The sequence below is a fragment of the Grus americana genome, chromosome 1 (assembly GCF_028858705.1).
Source record: "Grus americana isolate bGruAme1 chromosome 1, bGruAme1.mat, whole genome shotgun sequence".
Taxonomy (NCBI): Eukaryota; Metazoa; Chordata; class Aves; order Gruiformes; family Gruidae; genus Grus; species Grus americana.
This window is the reverse complement of record NC_072852.1, coordinates 188,668,371-188,687,904: the sequence shown is the minus strand read 5'-3', so window position 1 is coordinate 188,687,904 and position 19,534 is coordinate 188,668,371. Positions and strand designations below refer to the sequence as shown.

At 40.6% G+C, this 19,534-nt stretch overlaps 2 protein-coding genes across 15 annotated transcripts in view; both read right to left on the bottom strand.

The window, feature by feature from the left end:
* Nucleotides 1–2,200: 2,200 nt before the first annotated feature.
* On the bottom strand, nt 2,201–5,630 carry MLNR (motilin receptor). Its single transcript, XM_054848271.1, has 2 exons — nt 4,871–5,630; nt 2,201–3,002 (listed from the first exon to the last, which is right to left on the bottom strand). Exons 1-2 carry the CDS (start codon nt 5,628–5,630, stop codon nt 2,689–2,691), a joined length of 1,074 nt encoding a protein of 357 aa, XP_054704246.1. The 3' UTR covers nt 2,201–2,688.
* A 2,552-nt stretch (nt 5,631–8,182) lies between these two features.
* FNDC3A (fibronectin type III domain containing 3A) overlaps nt 8,183–19,534 on the bottom strand; it is a 123,930-nt gene continuing 112,578 nt past the window's right edge. For all 14 annotated transcript variants that reach the window (XM_054814442.1, XM_054814471.1, XM_054814531.1 and 11 more), the window contains 9 exons: nt 18,696–18,801; nt 18,429–18,604; nt 17,229–17,342; nt 16,251–16,400; nt 15,879–16,162; nt 13,654–13,863; nt 12,073–12,239; nt 11,370–11,497; nt 8,183–8,515 (listed from right to left, as the gene is read on the bottom strand). In XM_054814442.1, coding sequence (XP_054670417.1) covers nt 8,201–8,515; nt 11,370–11,497; nt 12,073–12,239; nt 13,654–13,863; nt 15,879–16,162; nt 16,251–16,400; nt 17,229–17,342; nt 18,429–18,604; nt 18,696–18,801 — 1,650 coding nt within the window. In that variant the 3' untranslated portion in view covers nt 8,183–8,200. The remainder of the gene's footprint in view (nt 8,516–11,369; nt 11,498–12,072; nt 12,240–13,653; nt 13,864–15,878; nt 16,163–16,250; nt 16,401–17,228; nt 17,343–18,428; nt 18,605–18,695; nt 18,802–19,534) is intronic.

The window sequence follows — 19,534 nt, the reverse complement described above, 5'->3', positions numbered from 1 at the left end:
TCCATTCACGTGTTTAAACATGGATGGTTGTAGATCCTTTTCAAACTTCAGGTGGTTAATTTTCATTTCATGCCTTCCTAAGTACGATCATGCTCTGTAACAAGGCTCCGGGGTCCTTCATGGGCTACGTAAAAACCACTGTTTCTCCTTCCTGTGCATTTCACTGTAACTGTTTTCTTAAGATGTGTGAGAAGCAGAGTACTTTGACACACTTTCATCATCCATTCTTTGTGCTTTTCTTTTACATCCCCTCATTTTCTCTTTTTAAATTTATCATCATAATTTCTTTCTCTCTGCCTGGCAAAGTTGCTCTGCACCTCTAACCCTTTTTCCCTTCTATTTTATAGCCTGTATGGAAACCACCTCTGAAATATTTCTTTTAAAGATAGCCCGGCCACACTTGAATGCAGAGTTCTTGGGAATAAATATGACAGCGCTATTTTTTTATTTACAACATCCCTCCTTACACAATCCAGTGCTGACTGCCTGAGACAGCAGTGCCAGGCCTGGTTAATTCTGAGGAAACTCCCCAAACTCATTTATTTCCTAAGCGTTTGTTCTGGTGGAGAGAGAGCATTAACAAAAACCACTGTAAGCTCACGAATGCCATTTGCTACGTGTGTTATTCTACTAAGTGTGCAAAAGGGATATTTATAACAGGGATACAAATGCCTTTCCCAGAAAACCAGACCAATTCCACGGTGCCTGCCACCAGAGCAGAAGCCTTCTGCTGCGGCGTCTGAGGCTAAGCAGGAGCAGCCCGAGCCTGAAGCTCCCGGCAGAAACAGCCACCTCCCGAGAGGTGAGACGGGGTCCCAGCTGCAAGGGACTCGTGCGGGGCCCTGCTCTGGACACCCAGCCTGCTTAGAGAGCAGAGGTGTGCCAGGGCTCTCTGTGGGAGGCAGCGCACCCTGGAAAAAGGGGGGTTCAATGCAGCATCCTGCTAGGGCATTTCCCTGCCTCCTCCCGCTCACACCTCCCACTTGTGGTACCTATGTGATTGTTTCTGGGGAAATTTCAGCTGGGGAAGTGTTTACCTCCCAGTGCCATTTAGTAGCCAGTGATAAAGCAAAAGCCTTTACCATCAGAGCACAGGCATGCAGAAGAGGCTCCATGGCCACACATCAATGTGACAAAGCTTTTTTTTCTTTTTTCCCCTCAGTCTACATGCACTTACAAAGATTACTGTTAAAAATAACTTGTCCAAACAAACACCAAATACCAGCTGTTCTTTTATTATAATATAATATTTTAATAACACATTCCTTTCAGCAAAAGCAACCCATCCTAGCCCTGCTGACAACTGCTCTCCCCAATACGAAGCTGACAGAAGAAGAAAGCTTAACGTGTGTGCACGGAGCTAGAGTGTTTTTTCTGTCTTTAGATTTATTTATTCAGTGACTCAGAGCTATGGATTGTTAAATGGAGAAGTGGTCATATTTTTAAAACCTGGAGATGGCTCGGGTTCAGCTCCACTGTCTTGAGATCTCCAAGCTGGATGTTGAATTCTGCCTTCACGTGGCAGCAAACACCGTCGCAGTAAACCCTGGTGTAAACACCACCACTACTTTTTTTGAACCACAGACATGTTAATTAACAAGGGCAAAGGTGGACATACCACCAGTAATGCTCCTGTAAGCGCAGTCCCACTTCATCAATTCTGGTCCAGATTTCTATCACTATAGCCAGGAAGGTGTCAGGTAAAATGCATAGGTGCGACGGCCCTCTGGAGAAACTGGTACTGCAACTCCTAGCTGTTCCTCACAACGAGCCTCTTTCCTAGCAAAATTAGTTAGTTGGCTTTTGATGTGCAGTCACGTAGCAGTTAGTCCTGGGCGCAGTCCAGCATGTTTGGTGATGGGTCTCATTTGTGACGAGACGGGTTATCTTGGCGTATCATTTGCAGTCACAGTACATAACGTGACGCAGTCGAGACATACCACTAACGTTTACCAAACTCTACAGGTCTATAACAAGGAAGTGATCAGGAATATCTAAACTCTTACAGATATAGGGGATTGGTTGCTAGTATATAAATAAGAGACCTTATTTGATCGCATGGGTCAGACCAAAAGGGTTAAGCCCAGGAGCTGCTGTGCAGAGAAGACGCTTGCCTAAGGAAAGAGTCAGTGAAACTGTCCAGGAAACTCCATATTCATAAGACCAGGTACTAAAAATATATGCCCCCTTCTTCCAAGGATGTTCAGGGTGGTGGGCGATTTCTTTCACGTCCATGTCCTTGTAAGACTGTGTTTTGTAAATTCTCGTTTATAAGAAAACAATTTTAAAATGGCAAAGGCTGTCTGGGAGTTTTACCCATTACTGCACCCAAACAGAACTGCTACCTCAAACTCCCTCCTCCTTTGTGGTCCTTGATGTTAGGATTTTTAGAAAATACTAGAAATTGCCGAGAACACATGCAATGAACAACATGTAATAAATCGAAACCATGGGTTTACTGGTAATTTACTCCAGCTTTTCCTACTGAGTTACCTTTCATGAGTTGCACATCATTCTCACTACTTTATAGTCCCTGCTTGCTCTGTTAACAAAAATACAAGTATTTCAGAATACAAATGGTTACAAAATACCACACGGCCTGACAAATGTCTATCCTTTTGCGACTCTCCTGTGAAAAGGAACTCCCTTCCTTTACAGAGAACGTCTCGAAAAGCGCTGGCTGCAGTCTCAGAAGCTGGTGGCGTACTCGTGTCTTGTGCTAGCACTGGTGTCTGTGTAGCCACCAGCGTCTTTCGTTACTGTGAAAGCCCTTCCTGCAGCTCGGTGTGGCAAGAGCAGCTTGTAGGCTGCTGCCCTGTACTTCTTCGAAATGAGGTTATAAAGGATAGGGTTGATGGATGCGCTCAGGTAGAAAAGCTGCAGAGCGAATATATTAAAGTACTGGGAGAACAGCATCATCCTGGTGTCCTGGGTGTTTATAAATATGATCCTGCCAATGTGGAAAGGCAACCAGCAAATTACAAAGGCCAGAACCACCACAGCTATAAGACAAAATAACACATGAGATAGATAGTTAAGAAGGGAGTTAACTTTTCAACCATCCAGAAGACTAAATTTTATGTGACCAATTTTGCAGGTTCTTCTAACTGGTACAAATGATACATAGAAATAATGGCATGAAATTGTTGGAAAATCATGAAAATGGGAATAGCATCAAGGTTGGATTAAAATGCAACTGGTAAAATCTTCAGCTAAACTCTGAGATGAGTTTGTTCAGAAAAATGTAAACAACTAACAGCGGTGTAACATCCATATAATAACATCAGGCACAACAAAGATTCCCCTCGGCAACATCTGTACTGCCATGTGTGTGATATGAAAATGAAAGCCAGAATAAGAAGAGGTGGTTTTGTGTAAGCACACAGCAGCTCCATTCCCCACAAAGCCGACTCTTTAATATGTCTACGTTACTGAAAAAGAGCATAGCGTAAGGGCTGAACCTCAGTCGCCCAAGCTCCCACTGAATTCGCACTACTGTAATGGGACGGTTGCTAACGTAAAGACTTACAGTGTAGTTGGGCTATTGATTTTTTTTTCCACTGAAGCTCCTACACGAATCCCCAGACAATTACTGCTGGAGACAGATATTTGACTAGAGGGATCTCTAGCCTGAGTCACTCCAGCTGTTCTCGTGGCACAACACAAATAAATACAAACACTCTTGCAATGGCAACATAGCAGGAGCAGATGAGGGACAATTAAATAAGCATATTACTGTATCCATATTTTTAATTATTTTTGTTTACAAATGCACATAAGTAAAACAAATAATAATTTATGGAGCATCCTTCTTGTTTCTAAGAGCTTAAAAAAAGGCATATAGCCAAAGCAAGTTTATGCCTGAAACACATCGCAGGCGTAGTGCTACTGGCTGTTTGAGATAAAGGGGAATTCGTCAGGTTCAGTGGGTTCTGAGGAGATCAGGGACATGGGTGTTTCTGTCAGAAAACCTTGTGCCTACTCCAACATAAATACCTTCCTCAAATAAGTTAGCAAAATGTATTCTCTCGGGCTTAATACTTTCTTCCCTTTGTGCTACGCTATTTCCATCCAGCCGATTACACCCTTGGTAAAAGAAGTCTCCCATGTAGCATGTAAAACCTTTGCTAAAGGTAGAAAAAAAATAACCAGGGCATTTTGGTTTATGCTCATTAATCAATAGTTAGATTTCTTTTTTCCTTTCCTTTTTTTTTTCCTTCAGATCGGTCACTATTTACAAACTTTAAAGCCTCAAGGGAAGACTGCGCTCTCTAACTTTGCGGAGCCTGACGCTAGGTTAATGAATGTATGACTAAGAAAATGAACTAAAAATTAATGGCATCCTACATCAGCAGGAAATGCTTTGCTATTATCTGATTTGTCTGCAAATGGCTCGTAAGGGTTAAGCTGCTGTTTTTCAGCCTGCTTGGGCAAACAGTGGATTTACTCCTAGGAGAGCTACGCAAGACCGCTAAGAAAATCAAACTTCTTTTTCAGAAGCAGAAATTTACTACCCAGAGGTGTTGCTACCCACTGGAAGAGACTACTGATGTTACCACAGTTTTTCTGAAGTTGCAGACTACCTTGTACTCAGCTCTGCCTGGTAAAATTGAGCAAAAGGGTATTTCTATAGAAGGCAGTCATGCTGCTGGATGTGCAATGCTACACCAGGTGAAGCCTCAGCTGGGAGGGAGCGAAATCCCTGCCGTGGCGGTCCCCGGGAGCACTGGAGGGCTCAGCAGCATGGCTGGGATGGTCCCCTGGCTATCCCTACCCTGTTTGGGAGCCCCAGTCCTAGCCCCAGCCATGGCCCTGCAGCCCCGTTCCTAGCCCCAGCCATAGCCTGAGGGGGGACAGAGGAGGGACTCACCCAAGATCTTGACGGTCTGGCGGTGCCCCTTCTCCCGGAGGACTGTGTTGGGGCCCCGCAGGCGGGCGTTGCTCCGCCACAGCTCCCGGCCGATGAAGCCATAGAGGACGTTGAGGCAGATGACAGGCAGGACAAAGTAGGACGTGGTGACCCAGAACATGGTGGCCAGGAGGCCGGACTCCACAGCCTGTGGGGTGGGTTTGCACTCACGGCTGAAGTCAGTGTGGTTGTCAGGCTGCTCCACACCGACCAGGAAGAAGAAGGGGCTGGCAGAGAGGAAGGCAAAAGCCCAGAGGATGCCAATGACGGCCTTCACTCGGCGCTTGGTGACGACCACCTTGGCCTTGAGGGGGAAGCAGATGGCAAGGTAGCGCTCCACGGTGAGGGCAGTGATGTGGAGGATGGTGCAGTATGTGCAGCCCTCGCTGAGGTAGTGGGAGAGGCGGCACAGCAGCTGCCCAAAAATCCAGGGCCGGGAGCGCCAGAGGCGGTAGAGGTCGAAGGGCAGCCCCAGGAGGATGAGCAGGTCCGAGACAGCCATGCTGCCCAGGTAGAGGTTGGTGGTGGTCTTCATGTCTCGGTAGCCACGGATGACCAGCACCGTCAGGACGTTTCCCACCACACCGACCACGAAGAGCCCCAGGCAGATGGCCGTAACGGGGACGAGCGCCCGCACCGGCAGCGCCAAACACAGCCTCTCGTCGCAGGGCGGCCACGGCCAGGGCTCTCCCTCGCTGCCGTTCCCGCCGCCGCCCCACATGCCGCCGGGGGACGCCGCCGCCTCAGCCCCCCTCCGCCGCTGCTGCCAGGCGGGACGCGCCCTGCCGGGGGGGCAGCGCCGCTCCTCCGGCCTCGTCCCCGCCCCGCGGCGGGGGGCGCCGGTGGTGGGTGGTGTTTCTGTGTGTGTGTGCGTGTGTGGGGGGCCTGCCCGGCGCCCGCCGCCCCTCAGGTAACGCGCGCCTCCGCTCCGCCCCGCCGCCACCTGAGGGAAGCGGCCGCCGCTCGGGAGCCGCCCTGAGGGGAGCGGGGCACCCGCCGTGCCCCCGCCGAACGGCACCGCCACCGGCCTCGGGAGGGGGAAAGCGCCTCGGCGGCGGCGGCATACAAACGGGACGGACCAAGTAAAGGGGGGGGGGGGGGGGGGGGGGGGGGGGGGGAGAAAAAAGAACGATACTTTTATTTTCCACAGATTTTTTTTTTTAAAGATACTTTGCTACATAGTTTATGTATTTTCTATCAGACTATACAGGTTCGTCTTCATGGAGCCCGACGTTGTACAATTGTAAAGTGATATGTTTGGTAGTGTATCTATAATGTTTTAAAAAGTTTAGAGTTTTTCTTTTTTTCCTTTTTTATTTATTTTTGGAATGTACAGTATATGAGGTAAAATTAAGATTACATTAAAAACTGTCTTCAATGCAGTAATACGCACTGAGGCTCAAATGGCAAATACACTATTAAATGACTATCAAAAATAGGAGCTCATTTGAATTTTACTATGAAAAACATAAGTCACTGCAGATTAACTGTAGTAACAAATCTTACCGTTTTAGACATTCAACCGTAAGAAATCTCTGGGCTGTTACACGCAACCTCATTTGCACTGCCAAACATGGCACTTTTAAGAAGGTTCTAGAAAACATCAGTTATCGCGGTATCCTGCGGGAAGGTATCAGCCTATACGTACAAATGACAAATTCGAAATAAAATGTAAACATACAGTACATTTTAAAGACAGATCGTTCTCACCATGTGGAGGCCAAGTTCTTTGCCATTTCTTTTTTTTTTTTTTAAAAAAACAAAACTCAGCAACATTATTCTACAGCACATATCATTGGACGTATAAACAATTACAATACATGCCCGTTCTAATATAAGAGAAATTCTTCAGAGATCTTCAAAGCACAAGACAGAGGTTCCTTTTTTATTATTATTAAGACTGACAGAAGTGTTTAATACCATTAAAAATGCTAAACTGAACACAACTAGAAGTCATTAATGATCCACTATCTCATAACTCAAATAAATTAAAAATAGCTAATTACAAAGTGTATAACAAATAACATAAGTGTGATGAGACAAGGAATTTTTTTTTTTTTAAGATAGTTTCACTACAAGCTTTGTGTCACTGGCAATCATTGACATCTAGCAAGATGTTCAATGGGATACTTGATAAAATTCAGTCTGGTCATTCAAGAACTCACGAATGCAAGCTCACAAAACATTGATGAGTTATGCAATTGCAAAGTGCTCTAATGCAACATTAACTACATGCAATCAACAATTTGGTACAGTATCCAAAGAGACATTACATTAAACATTAGGATCTCAAGAAAAAAGCAGCTTTAAGTTTTCTGGTGCAAATTACTACACTTCGTCTTCTGATTTGGTGCCCCAAAGAAAGAAAGACAGAAAGAAAATGGAAAAAAAGGCAGTGCTTGATTCTGGTGGATATGGCAAGTGAATGTTGGGTAAACAGCAAAAATTCAGTAATGAATTTTATCTCAAAAATCTATTAACTAGCCAAAATCAGAGGGCACAGACATCTGTATAAACTGCATCCAATCAAAGGTCAACTTCGGAAATGTGTTTTTCAATTTAAATAATAAGTCTAAGAAGTTCTCTCACACTCTCCCTTCTATATTCATAAGAAGAGGCATTTTTGTAAGTAAACATCAAATCCTGGGGGTAAGATAAACCACTTGTGCCATCCCATTGTAGTCTTTCAAAAACATCTACTTGCAGTGAAGAACTCCACATTTATCAGAGAAGAAGCTTCCTTCATGCACACTCTTCCATCCAGTTTATTATTTGCTGCCTGAGAAAAGCCCCTTCCGTTTTTCAGCATAAATCCTGCTTCCCAAATAATTAAGACAAATGAGGAGGTAGAAATACAGCGCTAAATTGCTTTCACAGCATCAGATTAATATTGTATACAGCACAAGTTTGTTAGTGTAAGTTTTAAATGCGATCTACACATTCTTCCCTGTTATGGTAGCAACCCTTAAAAGTGTGGGCCAGGAAACCATTTTTGCACTCGCGTTTACTGGTCAAACCCTTTTCGTTAAACACTGCTTGCCTGCCCCGTATAGAGTCTGTACTGCAAGAAGGCATATTAAAGAAAAGATTGTATTTCTGTGGCTTGCGTTCTAATAACATGTGTCAGCCTAGACCTACCAGTAAGCATTTTAAAGTGGCTGAAAAGGTTTGCATCAGTCCCAATGCCGGTGCTAAATGCCTGGTTTTGTAAAAGCAAGAGAACAGAATTACTTTTAGATTATGAGAAAGTAAAATGTAATGGGCAGTGTTCTAAAATAAATCTCTCTTTCTTCACTTTATTACGAAGTACTGAATGATAACAGCGATCAGAATGGAAAAGATAGCAAAAAGTGCAAGGATGACAGCAGCGCACACTTGGTCGCTCTGTGACCATTGTGTCCTTGTGGTTTGCACAGCGTCCTTGTTGGTGCTCGCCGGTGGTTCAGTCCTCTGAGAGATGAATAGCACTGGTGCACTGTAGGGGCCTACCAGGTCCTGATGACCTACTGTCTCTTGGCACTGTCGAATGGCACACACACGGAAACGGTATTCACAGTTCAGCTGGAGGCCTGTGTATCGGAATGACCAGTCCGGACCCTTATAAACCTGGGAATAAAGGAAAAAAACCCCAATACATCAAGTAAAAACGCCCTACGTACACATATATATCTTGGTACAGTTTTGTTTATGGTGAAGGTTAACTGTAAAAAGTATGACTCCTCACTAATGTTTTCACCCATGCAAAATAAAAAAAAAAAAAGACAAAAAGCTCACAAATGGCATTTAAATGCCAGATAAAGTCTCCAGTCCTTTTGGTGAAACACAGGAAAGGAACTACAAGTGCTTTTATGGCATGATGAGTACACGCCAAATAAACTCTGTCAGAAGCCCTAGTGTTAAGGTGTTTTTAGTGACCACTTACAATGTAAATACTATACCACAGGATGTAATATACAGTATTGTATCACAAGATTTTAAGTAATTAATTCTGTATTAATTTTGAAGCTACTTCACTAAGTCTAACTCAATTCAACATACTTTGTTGTAGTTAAGATATGGTGTGTTTATGATATTATAATTTATCCAAGGATAAACTGTATCAGGAAAGCCACAAGGAGTCATCTCTGTGATTCTTAATTTCATCAGATCCCAAGACACAGATTACTTTTATTAGGATGCTCTCCATGGGCCTCTCAGTTGGCTGGTTAACACAAGGAGACTCTCAAGTCCAGTTCACAGCTCTCTGGCATGGAGTGCCTAATTCAGTGAAATCTAAATGCTGGTTTCTCAAATTAATTAATTTGCAGCTACATAAAGGTCCTGTAAAAGCCAACGAAATCCCACATGGGCGCAATTTTCTGTTTATAGGTATATCAATAGGTACTGAGCTATTACATGGGTAAGACAGGACAATTTGATTTCTTTAAATCCCTTCACTACCCCCCTCCATTATCTGGATTTGCTTGATTTAATTGGTAGCAGGATACAGAAATATCCTATCATGCAGAAGTCTTCCCTACAGTTATAATACTGTTAGATGGTACTTCACAACTTGCAAACTACAACCATTCAATGAGAGAAGCACGCAATCTCTTCCGAATTTGAAGAGCTGTCACTGTGCTTGCGGCTACTCATGGACTCACAAAGTCCTCTGACAACCAGGCAGCTGAGCCATACTGGAATCTACAACCTGGAGACTTTGTTCTCTCAAGAACTTGTTCCCACACCAAGACAGGGCAGGTCATCGGAAGTGCAGCTTCCTCAAAATTCTGATAATTTGTATCGTGCATTTGGTAGCGAACAAACAGGCCACAGACACACATCCCACTCTAGCTGCAGCTACACCAGCTGGCAGAGGTTGCTGTCCTCAGCTGCTCGTCCCCAGTGCCTTGCCAGAAGTTGCCTTCCCCTGAGAAGCGTTAGCTGGGGTATTTATATGGTTGCTTCCTAACCCCTTTAAGAGCTTGACTGATGTACATAGCTCAAATGGCACAGGACTAACTTATTTTGTCTGAAGCATGTAGGAAGCAACGACATGAGCAATTTGGCTGATGGATCAGGGAGGAGGAGGAGGAGAGGAGAGTGAAGTTTTGGCAGGGAAATGGTAGTAAACAGCTTGGAGTGGATTTCCAGGCAGTTTATTTTTTGTCCGTGTCAAAGAAAATAGTCACCATCATGTCTAAGTATCTTAAATGCTGTTTCCACCGTGCTTACTTCTCGACTGTTCCAATTTTAATTTTTGCAAACTAATCTTCTCATTTTCTTTTAATTTACTGTGCTAAACTGTTCTGGAGAGGCAAAAGGAATCATGCACCTCAGTCTGCTTTGTTATTTCCAGGCTCAAAGCGTAACCTTTATTTTCTTGTCCAGCTCATTTGGCAATGCACATTGCTAATCAAAGTGTGATTTGACTCCGTGTCTACAATCAACACTGACCACGCTTCACTTACACACTTAATGTTCCATTTACAATTTTAAAGTTACAAAAAAGAATATTCACATGGCAAGATAACAAACACCTTGGATTATGGTTCATCTTCTACTGAAAAATTTTACAAACAAACATAACAAACATAGCACTACACTAAAAGTTATGAATTACAAAAATACTAAGGCCTATAATCTACCAAAGCACAGACAAAACTTATTTAATATTGAACTATAATAAAATTATAATATACCAGAATTAATTGTGTTTCCTTTCTGGAAGGAAACCTGCTTGCTTAATAGTGTGAAACAGAGTCTCCAAGCCTAATTTCATGTCAATTATCAGGCAGTTTATAGGGAAGCAAAATTAGCACTGCACATCCTCTTTTAAATGCAGAGTAATTTGTAGCTTGGTGTTTCAAACTGCATCTTTGGATAATCAAACCTGAAACTGAAACACACTCTCAACTGCTCCACTCTTGTAGTTACAGCATGCCCTACTACTGATATGGTTCTGTGACAAAAAAAATCACTGAATGATATTAAAAAAAGTTTCCCTACACTTGAATGTCTACATTGCATAAGTAGAAGGTCCTTCCTATCTGCAGTTCTCTGTACAGAAGTATGACTTTGGCAACATCAAAGCTTTTATAATATTGTTTACTGCCTTCAAACAGCTTTTGGTGCAAAGAGAACCCTTTGTTCTTTTTCTCGTAAGTCTCAATTCTGTAACATTGGGTGGACGTTTTCTTTTTGTCAGTTCTTCCCATTGATTTCCTCACCACTTAAGGTGTCAAGTTGTATTTAGCAAACATCAGTGTAACCCAAAGAGGCTGCAACTCACTGTAGTGTTTATATCACTTAAATCTCTTTTCTCTATGACAATGGTTTTAGGAGATATTACCTCATATTATTTAGTAACAAAAAGTGAGCACGGTGACTATAAACATATTAGAACACAATAATCTTTAATCTAAACTAGTCATCACAAATATTAATTGAAGAAAAATACAATAACTTAAACACACCATACCTGTTTGAATTCCGAGTCTTTTCCCACCATGACCTGAAGACAGTAGATAACTGGATCACCCTTCATGGGCTGCAGAACCTCCCACGTGATGTCACAAGTGTGATCGTTTATTCTCTCTATCCTTGGTGCTGAAGGGAGAAAACACAAAAGCAACAGCTAGCACTGCTTTCCCCATCACTTAACACTATATTCTAACGACTTGTAAAATTCTATATTCTAGCTGCTATTGTTGCCTCAGAGAAACAGAAGATTCAGATTCAAATGTATTCTTCTGACAATGTTTTCTGGAACAACAACATATGTCTCTTGACAATTTAGTTATCATCTAAGAGAAAGCAAGTAGAATTTGGTGACTGCAAGTGTGTATCATATGCAAAAAGAAAAGAGCTGCTACGCTTAAAATTATTCTAAACATGCTAGGAAGAATTTTCACCTCAAATTACTATAACAACCTGGTCACTCTCTCCTGGTTGGTAAGTAAGGATTCTAAGTACAAGCCTTCTATTGTCAAAGAATGCATAAATCCCAAGTCTGTCATTTTTGAAGTGAGTATTTTAGGCTTTAGGCAATTATATGACAGGAGCATTCCCTTACTATCTCTATGTACACTTGGAAAAGGGCTGAGCATTCTAGATACCCCAAATACAACACAATACCAAAACCAACTTGCCATCCCCCTAAATGAAAAAAGAAGCACCTTTACCTTTCAAGGCAGCTGGAACAGATTTGGGAGTAGTGAAAACATATTCTTGAGAAAGGGGACCTTCACCAGCTTCATTACATGCCTGAATACAAAATTTGTATGATGTTGACTCACTGAGTCTTTGTACTTTGTATGTATGACACGGTCCTCTGTATAAGGATACAAACCTGAAAAAGAGTAGCTTATTTTAAACACAGAAAACGTCTTCCGAAATAGCTACAGTATTGGCTTGAAATCTACTCCCATAATTTCCCAGAATCTAATGAGAAGCCCAGAAATATTTATTTCAGAGTTAAACAGTGTGCTGGCATTACTATAAAACAATAAGCTCATTTGATGGGGCCAAGTTTTTATTTCTCATGTCTTTCAAATAAAAATCTCCTTTATACTAAGAGTACTACAGAGTGTCTCTTGGCAAAAATGATCCTAAGCATTTTCAGAAACCATTCTGCACTTGAAACAATGAGAAAGGATAGCAGTTCTCTCTCTCAATGAGCTGTATACACTGCTTTTTCTTTTTTTTTTTTTTTTTTTTTTTTTTCCCAATCTACTCCCTCAATATCTTTAGCTTTTCAAAATTAGGTAACAAGATTTTAGCTTTTTGCTCCTCTGCAACTCTCCCTTACTACGTCTAAGGGTCATGGATCCAACTGCTCTGGTACATTGTTATCACAGATGAGTAACTGATGAAGCTCACTCAGACCTGCACAGGAGGCCAGAGTCACACTTGTAGCGCATACCAACTCCCATTCTGAGAGCTTTGTAGACTGGCCACTCTCCTTCATGTTTTAATTCTTACATAGACTGATCTTGGCAGCTCTCATTTGATTTTCAATTTTGGTATCCCTAGGACACAGCACAAGTTTATATCTTTCTGCAGGGGTTATCACCTTCTTCAACTTTTTCTTTTCTTTTCAATTTAAAACAGACGGTACCTGCACATGACCTAGTCTTTGGTAATGAATGGCAATGAATTTCTTTCCAGTTAAGAGTCTAATTCTTTTCCTCCTTACAGAAAAGCAATTTCACCTAGCAGATCTATTTTGTCTCACTGTCAAGCTAAATCTATTCAGAGATTCAGACACAGTACATAGTGTAGCAGTACTGTTATTTTACCATTTAGGCAAGGGTACTTGCTGTACCATCTCAGCTTACATTCCGATTTAACACAAGAGAAGAGATCCCTTAAAATAATAATTTGTACTATATGAGTTTATTTTCCACTAAATTTTTTTTTATAATTGCATATAAAGACAACAGAGAGTAAAGAATTCAACCTGTCCAATATCAAGTATATAAAATCCACAAGACTGATTAGACAAAATACTTAACCAAATGTGAGAGAAAGTGTGCTGGTATGAAACATTTCATTAAACTCTTCAGTTTAAAAAGTTTCAATAAAAAACTATGAGATTTCTAATCTTGTACTTCCCAGCACGGAACACTAGAGCCCTTCTTGCCTTGCCAGATGAAATGACCTCCTACGTCTGTTGTAAATTCAGCAAAGCACACGGAATTTTGACCTTTGCTGCCATCAGACCACAGTGGTACAGGGCAGATTAAAGCGATGCCAAAACCAACCTTCCGTTCTTATCCTCCATCTGAAGGTGGTACTGAATGGAGTCAGTTAGTGCTTTTGCAGTTCCCTCTCCCCACTTCAGCTTGAGAGTCTGAGAACTGTATGCAGCACATTCCAGGCGAGGTGGATCCGGGGGGAGAGGTTTCGTTTTCAGTTTTATGGTGTGGCTGAAAGGACCCGCTCCAAGACTGTTTAGGGCTTGAATTCGTACTCTAGTATTTGAAAAAAAGAGAGGATAAATTAACTTGAAATTAGATTCTAAAAAATAACTGGTCATTTCCACCATTCACGTTCAAGAGAGAATAATGGTACCAAATAGACAGTACTTTCTACAAGGAAGACTTTTATCAATATTACACTTTGATAAACTGTCGTGAATATGCAGGAGTGTCACTTTCCTTGCCACATTTTAAGGAGCTGGACTGATTCAAAATAAAAATATGTTAGCATATTTGCAACATTCACATTAGTGAAAAGATGCCAAAGCTCTATCAGCTACTTCAAGAATGGTCCATCTTCCTGACCCTGCAGGCCTTGTACCAGATTTTTTGATAGCCACATTGGAGAGATGAGGGAAGGTAAAAAAAACCCACCCCAAAAAGAGGTGAATCCGTATCTTTGACTATTATATCAGGTGAGTTCAGGAAAGTTTTATGGGCTTTTTGGAATAGATCTGATTCATGTGAAAATAAAGCGATGGTGACCAGGCACCTCTCTTGCTGTTTTCACTGGTAACAACACATCCCTGGGTACCTGCAAACACAAGCCATCTTGGGTATTCTTGGAACAGGAGAGGGGGAAACTAGAAGTCGTCAAAGGACACATGGCTGAGGGGGTTGTAGATTGAAATTCAGGGATAATTTTTTTTTTTCTTTGGATACTCCATGAAAAACAATGCTGGCATTAGGTTTACAAGTAAGAATTAAAATAAGTAGCCAAGAAATTTATTTCTAAAAAGGAAAAAGCAGAAACCAGAGAAATCTGAGGCTCTCTTCATATCTCACAGATAGCCATAGAGAGCAAAGTGTGTCTAATCTCATTTTGCAGACTAACATTTTCTTGTCTAAAATAGTATCTAGGTAACTGGAAAAAAGTAATCATTATAATTAAATTCTGAAACAATCAACCACACAGTTTCAAAATACTGAAACACAAATGTGTGTGCAGGCTTATGAATAAATATTTCTCCTTTACTGCAGTAATATTTAACACTAATTTATTATAGCACAGAAATAAGGTTAACAAATGCAATTTTTTATTTGCACAAAGAGTTGACAGTGTATTCTATAAGCACATTTTTGTGGGTAGAAGTACTGAAGTATCTGCAATAAAAGCTGCTCTCTTTTCAGTCTGTTGACACAGAGAGAAACGGCTCTTCAAATTGCCAGCATTATTCTTAAATACTTACTTATAAGGCACATAGAAAGAAACATTGTAGTCTTACACATAGCATTAAAAAAGTAAAATCAAATCTTTAAGGATTCAGAAAACTGCATAGCCAGATGATGTCCTGACTATACTGAAATCGGTGTGGGCTTAAATTCTGACTTCAGTGGGACTGACATTCGCCTTTGAGTTTTAACACTGAGGACATGTTTTTGTAACAGGTATGTAGAGCGCCTTCAGGCAGAATTATTGATTTCTACATTTATATTTTTCAGTAACCAAATGTAAGGGATGATTTTAGCAACTAAAATTCTTGAAAAGAGATTTAAAATTGATTGATAGATTTTCAAACTGACATTCTTCATGCTGACTGCCACCCAAATACTCTGTATTTCTACAGAAAAGGCACTGCAAGTTGTGATGAGCTGCCATTAGATCAGACAATCCAGTCAGTAAAGACTGGACGTGGTCCCTCCTTGGATGGATTTTATCTTGCCTAACAGATTAGAGGCCATCTATCTATGAAGCAACCAGTCCAAAAACCAGTTATGAATCTGAATTTGTAATCTGAATTCAGTTAAGCTGAGACATTAACCAGACAGATACAACAGATCTACAGCAATAAGCACACTAAAATAAATAGTTCTTGAAAGAAAATAAAAACAGCACAGCTTATCTACTTATGAAGATCATTGTTACAAAGCTTCCTTTTCCTCCATGGCTATGCACTAATACTTCTCTGACAGTCATGTACAGAATAAAAAAACTATAAGGAAACAAACAAACGAATCTGCTCTTGTGGAAGAAAGAGCAGGATGTCCAGTAGCTTTGCATGGCATACCTGTAGGTAGTATCCGGCTGTAAGCCATCTATAAAATAGCTCAGAACCTTCCCAACAGTTATTGGCTGCTTATCTCCAAAGTCTATGCTGTAGCCAAGGATTTCAGATCCATGGTCACAAGGTTTTTCCCAGCTTATAGCAAGGCATGTGGAAGAAGAATAGTGTGGACTTTCAACTTCATCTTCACCTAGTCCCCGAAGACAAGTCACAACTGCAGGTACAGAGGCTGGAGTCATACATGCCACTACTTCACTGAAAGGGCCCGCACCTGCAACATTCACTGCCTGCAAATGTAAAGCAGACCATGGTTACTTTTACAGCAGGGTCAATTCCCGTTACCAGCTTTCATTAACAACAGTTTTACATCTTTACCTGAACCCTGCAATAGTATATAGTGGCAGGCAAAAGCCCTTTCATTTCACAGTTGAGCCCGGGCCCACAATAGGAGATCTGCATGCATCCTTCCACACCACCCCACTCCAGTCGATACTCTGTGACGTCAGCTCCATTACTCACTGGAACCTTTGAAATGGATACAAATAGTTGGAAGTTAAATTCATTACTTGAAAATAATTCAACCAAACTCACCACATTTACAGTTACCTTCCCGTTTCTTTGCTGATTTTCAATTTAGTGCAATACAAATAAATCAGAATGCATTACTGGCCCTGGGTGACCTACAGTTTAAAAATGCTGTTTACTGTTGCAGAGATTACTCTATACAAAGTAATTCTGATTTCAGTTGCTTAAATACAGAGATCATTTAGCCTTTTTTTCCATACCATTCTGTAACTCAGATACTTCACTCCATCTCAAGGCACTGAAAAGCTGTGTTTAAACAGTATTCCCAGACAGAATCTTCCTTTTTACAAGCTTAATTTTTACCTATTGCATTTTTTAAGTCAGATATCTAAATACTATGGGTTTGTAGGAAGTCTGTGAGGCTTTTGCTACATTATTACTGATGTGATTATATAAAATTAAATCAGCTTATAAAACTAGCAAATGCACAATAATCTATTGTATTATGTAGATATATTCGCTCTGAGGAAAGATAACTACATTAAAGAAAAATTTCAAGAAGAGCCTGCATCACTCAGAAATGCAATGCAGCAGTTGTGGCAAAACTGTTAAACCAAAGAACAAAGATCTCAAACACTTGCGGGCTGCCAACTCACAGCTGTCATATAATGGTATGATGAATGAATTTAAGGTTCTACCTACCAAGTACTGGATAATCAGGTAAGTATGTTTAAAAATGTGATTAAAATGCAGTCTTAAGCTTTTAAAGTTGAACTTAAAAACGTGGAAGACAGTCATGTTAAGATAGGTGTAACATGGCATTCTTACCTCCCACGACACCTGAGCACATGCAGAAGATCGGCATGCCACTTGGGGGGGCTTGCACTGATCTGGTGGTCCAGGTGCTGTAGTTATTTCACATTTTTCTGAATAAGGTCCAAACTATTAAAAAGGGATTTAGTTAGTTGATAGAACTAATTTGTAAAAATAAAATTACTACTTTTTAAATAACAGTTTACCATAGTAGGGACATATAACAGCAGACTGAAACTTTATATTACTTATAAAATAAATGTTTGTGAACTGTACATTCAGGATTTATTTTGGTATCCAACTATTCTCCAGGATAGCTGCAAGACTCTTCTTCTCTATAGCAAATGCAATCAGAATAAATTTGACACTTCAAACTCTCAGGCAAAACAGGAAAGTGCTATCAAAATCCTTATTTTGAAGCTACATGATGGCTGCACTGTAACATTACACAATTTGTAACTGCCTATTTATATCTATCTAAAAGAAATAAAGAATTCAAAAAAAGATAAAAAGTTAGGTCAGTGCTTTAAAGTCTTAAGCTGCAGACCTCTCCACAAACAGTGTCAACTGGTCCTTATAGTTTTATGAAGAGAACGTTACTGAACAAATGCAAGCAGCCCTGCCTCTGTGTCTTTAAATCAGGACTTTGGATACATAATTAAATAAAACTTGTTCTACAGCAACAATTGATTTAAACACATTTAATACTCCAAATAGAGAAAATATTCTTGTATCTGATAGAAAGTCTACTGAGAAGTTAAACTAAATACAAAAACAAGAGAGTTAGGAAACACTAATTATTATGTTCTAGAACGCCAACAGCTGTAAAAATAAAGGTCACTCAATTCACAAAGCTGTATACAGAAAATAATTTACTACCTTACTTCACATAAGATTATTAAAGTTGCCACAATGCTTTGATAAAGTACTTAACATTTCCGAACCACTTCCCAATGCTATTATTCCGATATAAGACATAATTAGCTATTTTCCCTTCATCCCTTCATATTTCATTCCTTCCCTTCGTATTTCCCCCTGTATTATAAACTGATGTTTAACTGTCTCTTCCCACACAACAATAAGCTATGTGAATCAAATGACTCTACATTAGGAAATCCTCATTTTGAAACTGCTGTTAAATGTTTCTTAAAAGAGAAGATCCTTAATAGTGATTGCAGTCTCTGGAACTAATTTCACTTCAGACTGCCTTCTTACCCCAGCCTTGTTAGCTGCTCGCAGTCTGAAGTTGTACATCCTCCCTGGAAGAAGGCTGCCTACTGTGCATTCAACATCAGAGCCTTGGTACACCTCTCTATGTTCATCGGTTTCCGTATGAAACATTTCCAGACCGTAAGACGTAATGGGTGAACCACCGTCTACCTGAGGTGGTCCTGAAAATAACAAAGAAAGAAAAGCTTATTAAATTTTACCACATAACACATTCGGATCCCTTATACTCACTAATATTTGTAATAGAATTACCCCAGCGCAGCTGAATTTCTCTTGCTCTTGGTCTACCCTGTAGCCTTGGAGGTTGGCATGGACCAGGAACCACTGCTGGTGTCTGCACCAGTAAAGAATCAGATGCCTACAAAGGAAAGATGGATTAATGAAGTCATCTAGGCCAAAACAAGCACTATCAATTATGCCTTAAGACAAATACTTGAGTTAGAAAACAAGATCTTCCCTTTTTTTGACCTAGATCTTCAAATACATGAAGATGCTTAAGTGATCTGGGATGTATTTCTCATAATACCTACATAAAACATGCTACAGTAATCACACAATATGCAAAATTAACTTTTGCTTTTGTGCTTTGCTACACATGCAAGGGGTAGAATTAAAAACAGAAGTATCAATACAAACCTGGTATGGATGCTTGAAATATGACTTGTTCAATGTAAACTCATTCTCTTTTCCATCAAACTGCAGTTTAATGATTTCTAAAACCTTACTCTAAGGGTTGTATGTTTTCTGTGCAAGATCCTCTCAAAAACCGAAAGTGGGCAGAAAGGTCAATCAGAAGAGATTAAAAAACATTGAGATTTCAACTTTTTCATTGCTTAATAATACTTAATATGCAACAAACTTCCACCTCTGATTTGAAGTGTGTGCAAAAATAGATAGCATAACAACACGCAGCAGATGGCATTGACTATTCTGGATGCAGACAGAAATGAGTCAGAGACAATGCGGGGTTATTAGCTTCAGTGCGATACAGAACAAATGCAAAGTTGGTAAGCCTTTTAGTTTACAAGAGAGATGCATCTTAGAGTCTCATTTCACAACTGCTTTCTACATATGTTCCAGAAAGAGTAGAT